The 14,556-nt window shown below is 49.4% G+C and overlaps 1 protein-coding gene across 7 annotated transcripts in view; it reads right to left on the bottom strand.

Annotated features, from left to right (window-relative positions):
- Positions 1-14,556, bottom strand: part of PLEKHG3 (pleckstrin homology and RhoGEF domain containing G3) — a 46,521-nt gene that overhangs the window by 18,404 nt on the left and 13,561 nt on the right. The window contains exon 1 of one of the 7 annotated variants that reach the window (XM_021099379.1): positions 3,021-3,573. The exons of the other annotated variants lie outside the window; for them this stretch is intronic. Coding sequence (XP_020955038.1) covers positions 3,021-3,245 — 225 coding nt within the window. The 5' untranslated portion in view covers positions 3,246-3,573. Of the gene's footprint in view, positions 1-3,020; positions 3,574-14,556 lie in introns of those variants that run through there. 7 annotated transcript variants of the gene reach the window in all.

Genomic DNA, 14,556 nt, shown 5'->3' with positions numbered 1-14,556 from the left:
AAAGGATAAGGATGGTAGACAAACCAGTATCACTACTGAACTAAAGACGGGAGCATTGAGACCCGTTTGCCATCCACACTAGCCCAGCTTGGACCCGCCCAAGTACAGCACCGTCTCACTACGTGTCTCAGATGGGGAAAGCGGTCACCTCTGAGGCACTCTACGTGAGCCTCACACTTTGCAGGTGAGGACACCATTGGCAGCACTGCGGCCAGTCCTGTTTCTCCCTCCTTCCGGGTGCAATGAATGCGGAATTAACAAACAGGATCACCCTGGTGAAACTGAGCATCTCAGAGGAGAGCTGCTTGGGAAATGCAATGTTGCTGTTTTTTTTCTACCTCCTCAAAGAGCTTGTAGGATTAACCAGCTAGTCATTTCTACCCACCATGTCATCGGGTCACTCCAGCACAAAGACCCAAACTCCGCCCCAGCCTTTAACCTCAGCCCTGTGGGACTCTGGTGTCCTTCAAACCACCCTCTCCACTCCTTCCCCCTCCCACCCACCCACCCCCACTCCTGTCTGTCCCAGCTGGAACAATGGGGCGGGATTTATGACCTAAGACCTTTCCCACATCAAACCTGGGGTCAGTCAGCCCCTATGGGGACGCTAAGCGGAAAAGGCTCAAGTCCCTAATGGATTTCACAGCTGGCCAGGTCACGACCTTAAAGTGAAAGATTAGTCACAGCCCCCTACCCCCACCCCACAATCACCCTCAGGGAGATTTAACCCTGAAGGGTACCTTCTGTGGGTCACTCTTTAGGGACCCCATTGCCATGGAGTGGTGACAGCAGCACATGTCAAGCCCAGGAACGAAACCATCCTTTTGGATTTTGTTTTTTGTCTTTTTGCCTTTTCTAGGGCTGCTCCTGCGGCATATGGAGGTTCCCAGGCTAAGGGTCCAATCGGAGCTGTAGCTGCTGGCCTACGCCAGAGCCACAGCAAGGTGGGATCCGAGCTGCATCTGCAACCTATACCACAGCTCACGGCAACAGCAGATCCTCAACCCACTGAGCAAGGCAGGGATCGATCCTGAAACCTCATGGTTCCTAGTCAAGTTCGTTAACCACTGAGCCATGACGGACACTCCTGAACCACTCTTTCTACTTGGAGAATTTTCTCTGACTGCACGTAGCCGTTTCCTCGCAAACCATGTTTTCAGAATAGCGCCCATGCCTAAATCCTCCTGGGGTTAAAAGTAAGCATGGCGGCTGACAGCTAAAATGTTCCAAGTGCTGCAGACATAACAAGACATTTTTATCTCATAACTCTGCGAGGTGGGAATTAAATTATCACCATTTTACAGATGCAGAAACCGAGGCCACAGAAGTTGCAGAGCCTGGATTTGAACTCAGGTGCTCAGGCTTCAGTGTTACTGCTCTCGTGTCCCCCTGGCTGTCGGCTACCTCCCTGATGGATTTCACCCCAGCTAGAACCAGGGGCAAAGGATTCGTCACAGCCCTGGATGCCACGGCTTGGCCTCAGCATGAGCTATGGGGGGCATATGAAGACGGAAAGGTCAGGGCTTTTACCAAGACATTTCGTTCATCCCTCAAAGGCTGATGGAGAGTGAAGATGCCTGAAGGCTATGTCCAGACCTACTACTATGTGACCTTTGGCCATTTACCCCTTCCTTGGAAAAACATGGTAGAAATAAAGATTCCAGGTCAAAGGACGGCAGGTCATGGAGAAACGGGAAGACACACGAGGTACCGGGATTGGACTGTAATTCCCCAGATGATAAGAGCTGCCCTGCAGTGACCGTGAGACCTAGGAGCCCAAGGTGCTCTCGCTTTCTTTCCTCTGGGCAGGAGGACTTACTGGAAAAGCACAGAAAGCCAGAAAGAGGGATAAAGGGCACACGGGGCAGTGAGAGCAGCCAAGGCAGAGTCCAAGGGGGACTGTGAGCAGACACCATTAGATAGTGACGGAGAAGGGACATCACACCCAAGTGACAGCACTCTGGTCCTAAAAGCCCGATCCCAACTGTTACTGGGTACCATTCAGACTCCCCCAGCGAGGCGGAAGCATCCTTTCCTTCTTCTCCATGGAATACGATCCCACATTGTAAGATTCACCCCAAAGCCAACATGAGAACTCAGGTCTTCAAACTCACCTTGGAAGACAGTGTCTGGGGGAAGTGAGAGCCTAGAGGAGGAGGTGATGACAGCAGGCAGATCCTCCAGCCAGATGCCCACGCCCTCCCCATTCATTCCAGCACACCCAATACCAGTGCCCTTAAGTATCCCCCCAAAGTGACCTCTTCCATCTTTCAACATTCATCCATCACTGAATTAGGCTTCTCAAAAATTCTTTATTTCTCACACCTGGAAGTCCTCTTTGATAGGGTTCTGATGGGCCCAAGAAGCTGCTCAAACATGTACCTTTAAGGGTCCAGGCACAGGAGAGGAAAGGAGATCAGTTCCTTTCTTCTTTTTAAACTTTCTCTAAATTCCCCTTTTCTTTTTTAGGGCCGCAGGTGTGGCATATGGAAGTTCTCAGGCTAGAAGGCAAACTGGAGCTGCAGCTCCAGGCCTACACCACAGCCACAGCAAAACTGGATCCTTAACCCACTGAGTGAGGCCACGGATCAAACCCGCTATCCTCACCGACACCATGTTGGGTTCTTAACCTGCTAAGCCACGATGGAAACTTCTAAACTTTCTCTAACTTTAAACATAATCCACACCCTTTCTCCCCCTCACCTCTTCAGGTTATCGGCCCCATCTACCTCCCAGGGACCTTTCCTGGACATCCTCAGGCAGGGAGGCTGCAGCAAGCCCCTTGGATTCCCTGCACAGCTGACTGGGGCCAAGTCCCACATCCTTCTCCTCCCACTACGCCTCAGCACCATGCCCTCAGTCTGACCTGAACTCCTGCCTCCAACAGAATAAAAGTGACTACCCCAAACCCACCAGAACCCCCAGGTTCTATCCTCAGGCCTCTTGTCACTAAGGCAGTAGGATCCTGCTTCCCAATCCTGCCCTAACTACAGAAAGAACAGCCCCACAGGGGCACTCACCCTGGAAACTTCCGGAGAACCTCTGCTTTCTCTGGTCCTGGCAAGTCCCCAGGACTCACCAACATTCCCTTCCAGCCCTCCCTCCAGGGCCAGCGGGCTGAGAAGGCATGTGAAAGGGAGAAGGCTGTGTGGGCCAGCGCCCTGGAGACGCCCCAGAAAACAGTTTGGTTCAGAGGGGCTGGGTCCAGGTGCGGAGGCGGCTGCCGTCATCCTCTCACCTACCATCCTGGCCCCACACCCAAGAGGCGGAAGCCCGACTTGCCACACCCGCTCTGGAGGCAGGCAGGTGGGCAGGACGGAGCCAGGGGGCTCCCCCAAGGCAACTGCTCCAAGATCCAGCGGAGGGAAGCAGAGGAACGTGCCAAGTACCCAAGGCTTTTGACCTTCCGCAGGACATCCCCCCAACTGCGCTGTCAGGATCCTCTCAGAGAGGGTACCAGAAGGAAGAAACAGAAAAGCTACAGCGTTTCCAGACAAATTGGGCAGGAGCAGTGCGAATTTCCACAGCTTCCCAAGCTCCCTAGTCCCATTGTGCTCTCCACACACACACCCCCACCCACCCAGCCTTCACCCCAGTGCAGCAGCACCTCCCCAGCCACCTGCTGTCCAATGCTGTCCCCACAGAAGCCAGGCTCTCCCAGGTCTGTTCCTATGGCTCCCTTGGCCAGCAGAGGGAGGGTATGGAGAGCTGAGTGAGGTCACACCAGCGGAGGACACCTGTCACCACACCCTAGAGGCTCTCCTGAGGATGGGGAGGATCCCTGAGAGGGTCAGGCTTTCTGCCCCACCCCTCCCTCCCCAGAGACACAGGGGCCCTAAGCACCCTAAGAGAGGACAAGGGGAGGCTCCCCAGGGACAGCCTTCAATGTGAGCAGTGTGACTGTTGCAGAGGCGCTACGAACGGTGTCACCAGGGTTTCTGGGCCATCCAAACCCAGGCCAGCTAGCTCAAATTTCTGTTCCCCATGAATTCCTTTTCCCACCGCCGCAGAACAGCAGGGGGCCACCAAGTGTGGCTGGGTCAGCTGCTAGGAAGGAAACGCTATGGTTGCCAATGGTTCCTCCCACCTGAATTCTGGGAGGAAGTCTGGCCCTACAGACTGAAGTCCAGAAAACTCCCTCGGCCTGGCCTTGGAAAGCAAGGAAAGCCCCTGGCATCTAGTTTCAGTGGGAGGACCACTTTCGCACACCTCACTGTCCCCACCACCCCAACATTTGCTCATGTTGCTCCTCAAACCTGGAAGGTGTCCCTAAACAAATATGGTCAAATTATCTCCTTAGAAAGGCGGCTTCAGCCATTACCAGCCATCCAACACACACGCTGTCGTAGACTAAATAATGCTTCTCCCCAAGAATAATCACATCCTAATCCCTGGATAGGAGGAATCTCAGCATGTTACCTTATATGGCAAAAGACTTTTTGCAGATGTGATCAAACAAAGAATCTTGAGATGAGGAGATGTAGACCCAAAGGCATCACAACGCACCTTATGAGTGGGACACATCAGGAATCAGAAGTTGACATGACAGCAAAAGCAGAGAGACAGGGAGTAAGAGAAGGGTAGGTGCTAGGCTGCTGGTTTTGCAACTGGAGGAAAGGGACCCAAGTCAAAGGATCTGGGCAACCTCGGGAAGCTGCAAAGGACAAGAAGACAAACTTTCCCCTGGAGTCTCCAGAAGGAATACAGCCTGTGGGCCCAGATTGACATCTGACCTCCAGAACTGTAAGGTAATCAGTGTGTGCGGGTTTTAAGCTGCTAAGTGTGCAGAGTTTTGTTACAGCAGCTGGGGGACACTGATACACATTACTTCTTTGAACCCTAATGAGGATCACATAAAGCACTGGTCATCAGGGGTGCATACGTGCAAGCTTTTCTTACAGACTAGGTAGCAAAACCCAATTGAGTTGGGCCTTCTTTCACCCTCAGAAGGCAGTGCACACACTTACCGGGTGCTCAAATTCCTGTTGCTTTGGGCCTAGAGCACCTCACCACTCCCATAGTCAGGTGAAAGATAAACAGTGGTCAAAGTCAAGACCTGAGCCAGTTCCTCTTGGACGAATAAGTTTCCACATTAGTCACTGCCAGCAAATTTCCATTCCACCAAGAGGCACCCAGGAGTGGTGACTGCTCACTTACCCCAGCAGTCCCGTCCTACATGGGCCCCCAGACAAGGGACCAGACAGAGCAGGGGCATGGCTGCCCTGCTGTGCTCATAGTAAGAGACCAGCCACAAAAACTGGGAGGAAGGGAAGGTGGCCAATGGGCCACTTGGGAGTTTGGAGAAGGGACAACAATAAAATTGCCCGACAGATATCCCAGGAAAAGCAGTCCAGCAGGAGGTTTCACAAAAACAGGTACTGAAGGCAAATGAGAGCCATTACTGTTGATGAGAAATTGCTATCGCTCACAGCCAGAGTAGGTCACCTCGCTCCCAGCACAACTTGTCACTAAGCAGGAAAATGACACAATGTCCCCAGAAAATGGAGGATCTAAATAAAGACCATATGAGGAATCAGACACATCCAATGGTCCCAGAGGCCCCACCTCTCTCATCTCTAGGTCAAAAGGGTCACAGGACCACTCCCCCTTATCAATAAAACTCAGGGACCCCACCCTACAAAGGAGTCACCTAGTGCCCACTGAGGAGCCGCTTGGTTTGAGGCCTCTAGGCTTGAACTACACCTTCAGGAGTTGCAGCCCTTACTACTGCATCAGGGCCAAAGGCACTGGAGAATCTCAGTGGGAAGCAAGGGGGAACACTTGCCCCTCAGGTCCCCCTGAGTTCTCAGAAGAAAAGGAATGAGCAGGTAGGTGTGTGCTTGGGAGTCCACGGAGCTGGGACTGAATGCGCTGAACAGACTCATAGGCTTTAGAGTCAGGCAGAAGAGGTTTGAACCACAGCTCCTCCACCTTTACGGGCTGTGTGTGGCCTTGGGCAAGTCACTTGACCTGACCAAGCTTCAAGTTCCTCACCTGTAACATGAACACAGCAATACCACCAACTTCACTGGTCTCCAAGATTGAGATGATACAAGGAGAGCAATTTGTACCACATCCGACCCTCAGGAAACCCTCCATACATGGTAATGAGAATGAGGATGGATGAATTATTTGTTCCAAGAGCACCAGGACAAGAGACTTTTCTGATGTGTGCCTTAAAAAGTTGATCCATGGAGTTCCCATTGTGGCTCGGCAGAAACAAATCCAACAAGGAACCGTGAGGTGGCAGGTTCAATCCCTGGCCTTGCTCAGTGGGTTAAGGATCCAGCGTTGCCGTGAGCTGTGGTGTAGGTCAAAGACACGGCTTGGATCCCACGTGGCTGTGGCTGTGGTGTAGGCCTGCAGCTGTAGCTCCAATTCGACCCTTAGCCTAGGAACCTCCATATGCCATGGGTGAGGCCCTAAAAAGCAAACAAACAAACAAACAAACACAAAAGTACCCACATCTCAAATTGAGAGAGGTTAGATGTGGAAAATCAGCATGACCTACCACTTCCCTCCCCACTCCACCCTCATCCGCCAATCATCCATCATCTACAATCCCAACGTGGATTTGGACCATGATCTCATAAGGGCAAATAGAAAGCAATTCGGTTGGAAAGGAAACAGTCTGCTATCCATGCCCCACAGATCAAACCAGAATATGATGTATAAGTGAGTCAGAGTCCTTTGCCGTAGCAGGTAGGGTGCATTCCTCAGGGTTCCACGGGGATAGACAGCGTGTACGGCCAGAAACTGGAGAGAACCAGAGCCATGGGAGGCAACAGGCCTGAGCAGGTACAGAATTTAAGGTGATGTGAGGCAGCAAAAGCACAAAGAAGTGATGGATGGAAACCATCCTTGACACTGGTACTTGGGTTTTAACGAAAAAACACAATCTAGGTGTTCCCTTGTGGTGCAGCAGGTTGAGGTACCGGTGTTGTCACTGCAGCAGCCTGTGTTGCTGCTGTGGCGCATATTCGATCCCTGACCCAGGAACTTCCAGGCACAGCCAAAAAAAAAAAAAAAAAGGGAAAAGAAAAAACAAACAAAAACCAAAACAAAACCTCACACAAAATGTATACATGTGTGTGTCGCTGGGTCACTTTGCTATACAGTAGAAAACTGACAGGACACTATAAACCAGCTATAATGGAAAAAATAAAAATCATTAAAAAAAAAAAAAAAACACACAATCTAACTTCAGAGTGGACATAGGGGAGAGCCAAGACGTAAGACAAAGATGCAAAGGTCTGGGAAAAGCCCTGGTGTCTGCCCATTTCCAAGTTCACGGGGAATATAAGAGAGTGGGAAGCAGCAGAAGGTGTAGGAACAGCCCCAGGACCCCGGCTGGCACAGCTCAAAGCCAGCGCAAGCTCTGCTTCTGACCAGCTGGATGACAAGGTGCAGGACGATGAGCAAATCTGTACCGCAGGGTCTACCCTCTCATTTAGAGATAACACTACTGGCCCTTCCCAAGTCATGAGCTTCAGAATTCACTGGACAAGTAGATTCAAGCACCCACTTTGCACAAAGACACTGTGGCAGCCTTGTGGGTGATACAAAGATGAATCACACAGAGCCGGCTCCCAAGAGCTGATATTCTATCAGGAGACTCGAGACAAGTGCATCAATAACAAAAGGGAGCAGAGGGTGGTGTCGAAGCAGTAGGGGAGGTTCAGAGGGTTTGGGAATTCATTCAACACTTCAGAGCATGATGCTAAGCCCTGGGGATACTGAAAGGAATAAGACACCGTTCCTGTCTTTGAGGAAATGGATTCTAGAACGGAAAATAGGGACTTCCCATTGCGGCTCAGGGGGTCAAGAACCTGAATAGTATCCATGAGAGTGCAGGTTTGATCCCCAGCCTCAATTCAACCTCTGGCCCAGGAACTTCCATATGCCGCCAAGTGTGGCCCTGAAAAAGGGGAAAAAAATAAATTAAAAAAAAAATGTAGGGAGTTCCCTTCATGGATCAGTGGTTAATGAATCCGAGTAGGAACCATGAGGTTGCGGGTTTGATCCCTGGCCTCGCTCAGTGGGTTAAGGATCCGGCTCAGATCCCGCGTTGCTGTGGCCCCGGTGTAGGCCGGCGGCTACAGCTCCAATTAGACCCCTAGTCCTGGGACCCTCCATATGCTGCAGGTGTGACCCTAGAAAATGCAAAAAGTAGAAGGAAAAATAATCATATAAACACACTACCCACAACGCAGTACCTTGAGTGCTGGTATAGATGTACAAACAAAGAAAAGAAGGTGCTTTTGTCTTTTCTATGGCCCGACCTGCAGCATATGGAGGTTCCCAGGCTAGGGGTCGAATCGGAGCTATAGCCACCGGCCTACACCGCAGCCACAGCAACTCGGGATCCGAGCCACATCTTCCATCCACACCACAGCTCATGGCAACGCCAGATCCTTAACCCGATGAGCGAGGCCAGGGATCGAACTTGCAACCTCATGGTTCCTAGTCAGATTCATTAACCACTGAGCCACGATGGGAGCTCCAGGAGGGTGCTTTTACAGAGAGCTTCAAGGAGAAAGAAGCAGGGAGCATGTGCTAGAAAAAAGAATGAGCCTATTCCCAACCCTTGTGAAGGGGGAAGAAACAAGGCCCCAACTAAGTGTGGAGATGCGAAGCTACACATAAATGAAATGCTCCTAAAAGCAGAATGTCAGGTGGAGAAATTGAGCTACCAGGACGATCACGGGAAAGGAATTTCCCGCTGGGATTCCAGAACAGCAACTCCCAGCTGGGTGGGGAACCTGCCAGTGTACATCCCACCACCTAAGAGTTTTTCCTTCCCAAATTCTCACTTTCTCTCTCCAAGCAAATCAGAAGTAAGGGGCCAAGGGTGGCTCCCCCAAATGTACTTTGATCTCTAGTTCCAAGCAAGAGCACCCAGGCCCAGGAAAGTATGTGAATACGAGCAGCCCCCTTTTAGGACACGCTGCCATCAGTCACATGTCGCCCTCCCTCTGGCACAACAGCAAGAGGGCTCCAACCAAGACCCCACCCCCTCTTTGCCCTGGACATGACCTTGGGCCTGACCCAAAGAAGTTAGGAAAGTGTGGATTTTTCAAGGCAGAGTTTACACACTCACACAAGGTCAATTCTCAAAAGCAGCTGGTCCTTCAGAGAACGGGGCCTCCCGCACTACCCCACCCTCGGGGATCCCTAGCTCACGAAGCCCAGGAGGGCCCCCTCCCTCCCACAGCACCTTCCCCCACCCCCCAGGTCCTCGCCTTCCCCTCTGAGGGGCCTCAATCAGGGAGGCCCCGGAAACTCATCCAACCAGTTCCCAGGTGGGAGGAGAGCAGCTTTCTCCCTTCAGCTGAGTGGTTACACAGGCCAGACTCGGGGGGTGGGGGGACTGCCATCAAACTCCCAATTCTGGGGCAATTCTGGGGCGAGCAGGTACACAGGGCATGGAGTGGCATGCCCCAGGCAGCAGAGTTCTGCTCCTGGTAAAGCAAGGCCTGGACTCGGGGCTGAAAGTCAAGCCAGGGCAACGTAGGGTGATCTGCTCCCTGAAGCCCCCACACCTGCAGCCCAGAGCCCAGGGAGTGGTGGGCACTGCCCCTGCCTGGTGGCCTCCCTCCATCAGGAAAAAGACATGGTGAGGGGTGTTGGGGGAGAACTTCCTTTCACCTGCTCAACCTGCCCTTCCTTGATTTTATCCAAAGTAACCACCCTCTGTGGATTCTGGGAAAAGGCAACTTCGGCAGAAGGGGAGATTAACTCTGCTTTCCCCCCTGTCTTCTGGGTCCCTCTGGGAACAAGCCCCTTCTCTAAGCATCCAACTCTAAACATTCAGAGATCAGAAGACCTGCTGCAGCCCCCTCGCAGAACCACCTGCAGTCACCTCTAGGAGGAACTCAGGATTATCTCCCTCTTGCACAAACCCACTGGAAGAAGCCAGAGCAGGTTTTTTGTTGTTGTTTTTTTTTTAAAAAAGAACTCTCCTACGCCTGTTCTCAGTTTCTGAAGCTCCAAGGGAGAAATGCACCTTTTGCCCCAAAGCCTGGGGCTGGCCAGCTTTCAGGGGAGAGCCTGGACTTGGGATGGTCCCGGTCATAGTCACGCCCCACTCGGCCTGGCCCAGCTGGGTACCTACCGCTTTCCTCAAAAGGGCTCCCATCCGAGCACCGAGAGGGCCGCCTGGGGCCGGGGAGCCGCATTCTCCCCAAGCACCGGCAGCCCAGCGGTTAACAGGCCTGGGGCGAGCAGAGCGCTGCCACCAACAGCCTCGGGAATTAAAGCGCCCGCCGCCTCCTGCAAAACCTCTTCAATAAACGTCCTATTCAGAATCAGTTCCGCGTGTGGGTCATACTTTCTGCATTGCTTTCATTCCTGATTCCTGGGGGGCCCGTAACAAAGGAAATGGAGCTTCCCAGCCCAAAGGCACGTCCCCGCTGGGTGAGGGCCATCCAGCCACAGCCCGCAGGTGAGTGCTGTCAGCTGCAGAGGACCTGCAAATATCTCCAGCAATTAGAGTCGGGGGACCCTAACTGCAGGAAGTCAAATACTAAAGACGCTCAAACAAAGCCAGATCATTCACCAGCACAACAATAACCCATTGATGCGGCTCCTCCCCCACCCCAGGCCCTCAAAGCTTGAGGATATTAATCCTTACAAACAGCCAGAGGCAGAGGGGAGCGGTGGTGGGCAGGGTTCGGTCCGGTACTGTTACCCCCCCCTTTTTACAGATCAAGAAACTGAGGCACAAGCGGCTCCCAAGATGATGGGCTGGAATAAAATCAACTAGCGTTGCATTAGGGTGTAGAAGCCATTGTGCTAATAAACACATTCTTGATGAAATCTCCTTACCACAACTGTATGAGGCAGAACCATTTACTAACGCATCCAGGGCTGTGCAGTGAGGGAAGCGGGAAAGCCAGGGGTGGCAGGATCTGTACTTCCGGGGCTTGACACCATTCCCTAACCCCCAACCTCACCATCCGTGGGGCCAAGAGATAGGGCCAAAGGCAGATGGAAAGGTACCATACCTAGTCTTCCTCATGAAACACCCATGAGCACTTTTTGCCTTTTTAAGTAACACTTTGCTCAGAACAAGGCGGAGGCCAAAATGGAGGTGGCTGGGAATTCATAATTCGCCCGTAGATGCCTCCAGAAGCCACTTATGGGATTATGATCCAGGGCCAGGACACAGGTCGCCTTCTCTACTGCAGGTTCATAGCAAGGGTGCTCATCTAGGCAGCTGGCTCAGTGGGAGGGCAAGCGTCCTAACCTGTTTCCTATGAGTGATGCCTTCTTAACTCACAGCCTCCTAAAGGAAAGGACCAGACCTCCGAAAGGTCAAGACCAGATCTCCCTGGGGTTTTGTGCCTTTTCTTCTCCCAGGGCTCCTGGCATGTAAATCCCTTCTGATTTTGGCAGCTGTGCAGTTCAGGAGGCCAGAAGGCTGAATCAGAGGATGGATAGTACTTTATGGGCTCTTATAATGGGTGAAAAAGACATCTTCAGGGGAGGCCCAGAAGAAGGTTTGGGAATGGAGAGGCCAATTGTTCACCTCTTCTCAGCTGCCTGGTCAAACTCAGCCCAACGGAAAGGTGTAGCATCAGCACTGAGATGACTTCCCTCTGAAAACAGAACTACTCAAACGCATTCGTATTTATTGACAGTATAAACCACATGGTACGAGGGACATCGCAGTGAATAAGACAAATCCTTGCTATCATGGAGATTACATTCCACTACAGAAGAGGGCCACGAAAGATAGACAAGTAGCTAATATATTTCTGGACAGTGGTAAGTGTTATGAAAAAATAAAACAGAAAAGACAGTATGACTAGGGAAGTGGCGTGGAGACAAGGAGGCCTGGGAAGGTTTTGAAAAGGTGGCTCTTGGGCAGAGACCTGTATGACAAGAAGCAGCCAGACATGCAAAGTTTCTCCGCCAATCTTTTCCTCTACCCCACCCCAGCCTCCCACCCACATGTTTGATATGTCCTAGACCTCATCATCACAGTAAGTGCAGACTCCCAAAATATCTTGCTTTTAAGCATCTCATTCTTTGCAACCAATGAAAAGGAGCACAGTATAAAAATTATAAACCACATAATAAAATGAACCATGACAAGCAAGTCAGAAGATAGAACAAACTGGTATTCCAAAAGCTACAAATACAAGAAAAATCTGAAAATGACTTTGAAATATACTAAACGGAAATAAAATACAGTTGACCTTTGAACAACGCAGGGCTTAGGGGCACTGACCCCTACCCCCTCCATGCAGTAGAAAATCCATGTATAACTTTTGGCCCTTGGTATCCATGGTTCCTCATCTGCAGATCCAACAAGCTGCAGATTGCATACTACTGCAGTATATATTTACTGAAAAAAATCCACACAGAAATGGACCCACACAGTTCAAACACAGATTTTTTTCAAAGGTTAACTATGTACAATATTGACATTTCAAACCCAACAGGCATGCTAAATAGAAAATTAAATACAGCTAAAGAAAGAATTAGTAAAATGGAAAAAAAAAAAAAAAAAAAAAACCTGAGGAAATCATCCTGAAGTTAATGCAAAGAGTAAGATAGAAAAGATGAACATTAATGAGACATAGAAGGGGGAAAAAAGAGAGACAGAGAGGTCCATGGAGTCCCATAGGAAGATAAAGAAAAGAATAGGGGCAAGGCAATTTTCAAAGATAGAATGTATATGAATTTTTCCAGAGCTGAACATAGACATTTGTCCTAAGATTGAAAGCACAATTAAGTTAAATTTAAAAAGTGCACATTTAGACACATGATACATAGCATAAATGCAGAACACTAAAGACAAAAAATATCTTGGAGTATAAGGAAGTATAAGGAGTATAAGGAAATACCATGAACAACTATATGCCAATGAATCAGATAACTTAGATGAAATTCCTAGACAAACTCCTAGAGTGGCATAAACCAGTGATGACTCAGAATGAAACAGAAAATCGGAAGAGACCTATTAACAAGTAAAGAGAGTGAATTAATAATTTTTAAACTTCCAATAAAGAAAAGCCCAGGACTAGATGATTCCACTGGTGAATTTACCAAACATTTAAAGAATTAATCCCAAACTGCTCCAAAAAATAGAAAAGCACACTTCCCAACTCATTCTATGAGGCCTAATATCAGGATCAGTTAAGACAGCAGAAGAAAAGAAAGCTACAAGCCAATATCCCTTATAAATATGGCTGTAAAAATCCTCAACAAAATACTAACAAACTAAATCCAGCAACATATAAAAAGGAGTATACACTATGACCATATGAATTTATTCCAGAAATATAAGATTGGGTGAATATTCAAAAATCAATTAATATAACTATAGATATTAATAAAGCACAAAGGCCACCTGATCACTTCAATAGACCCAGAAAAAAAAAGATTAACAAAATCTAACATCCTTCCATGATAAAAACGCCACATGAACTAGGAATAGAAGGGAACATCTCCAGCCTCATAAAGAACATCTACTAAAAAACCCACAGGTACTTCATCTTAACGGCAAAAGAAGGAATGCTTTCCCCCTAAGATTAGGAAGACAAGACTGTCCCCTCACAACACTTCTGTTCAACACTGTACTGGAGTTCTAACCAGAGAAATTAACCTAGAAAAAGAAATAAAAGGGAGTTCCCATTGTGGCTCAGAGGGTTAAGAATGTGACATAGTCTCTGTGAGGATGTGGGTTCAATCCTTGGCCTCCCTCAGTGGGTTAAGGATGTGGCATTGCTTCAACCCGTGGTGTGGATCACAGATGTGGTTTAGATTCATTGTTGCCATGGTTGTGGCATAAGCTGCAGCTACAGGTCCAATTCAACACACCTGGCCTGGGAACTTCCATATGTTGTAGGTGCAGCTGTAAAAAGAAAATAAAAGTCATCCAGATTGAAAAGAAGCAAAACTATCTCTATTCATAGATGACATGATCTTGTATATACAAAATCCTAAAAAATCCACTACCAAGATGATTGAAACTAATGCAAGAATCCAGTAAAAAACAGGATCTGCACACAAAAATCTGCTCTATTCCTATACAGTAGTCATGCACAATCCAAATATGAAATTAAGAAATAAAACAATTCCATTTATAATAGCAGCAAAAAGCATTAGAAATTTGGAATATATTTAACAAAAGGAGTAAAAGACTGGAAACTACAACACACTACTGAAAGAAACTAAAGAGCTGAATAAATAGGAGGACATCTTAGGTTCATGGATCAGAACACTTAATATCCTTTTTTTGGGGGTGGGGGGTGGCCACACCTGCGGCACGTGCAAGTTCCTGGACCAGGGACTGAACCCATGCTGCGGCAATGCCGTATCCTTAACCTGCTGCGCTACATGGGCACTTCCAGAACCCATGAACATTTTTTTTTTTTTTTTGGCTTTTTGCTATTTCTTCTTGCCGCTCCCACGGCATATGGAGGTTCCCAGGCTAGGGGTCGAATCAGAGCTGTAGCCACCGGCCTACGCCAGAGCCATAGCAACGCAGGATCCGAGCCATGTCTGCAACCTACACCACAGCTCACGGCAACGCCGGATCGTTAA

Source organism: Sus scrofa, chromosome 7 (genome assembly GCF_000003025.6).
Source record: "Sus scrofa isolate TJ Tabasco breed Duroc chromosome 7, Sscrofa11.1, whole genome shotgun sequence".
NCBI lineage: Eukaryota > Metazoa > Chordata > Mammalia > Artiodactyla > Suidae > Sus > Sus scrofa.
The sequence above is the reverse complement of the archived record's forward strand: the minus strand, read 5'-3'. Positions and strand labels throughout refer to the sequence as shown.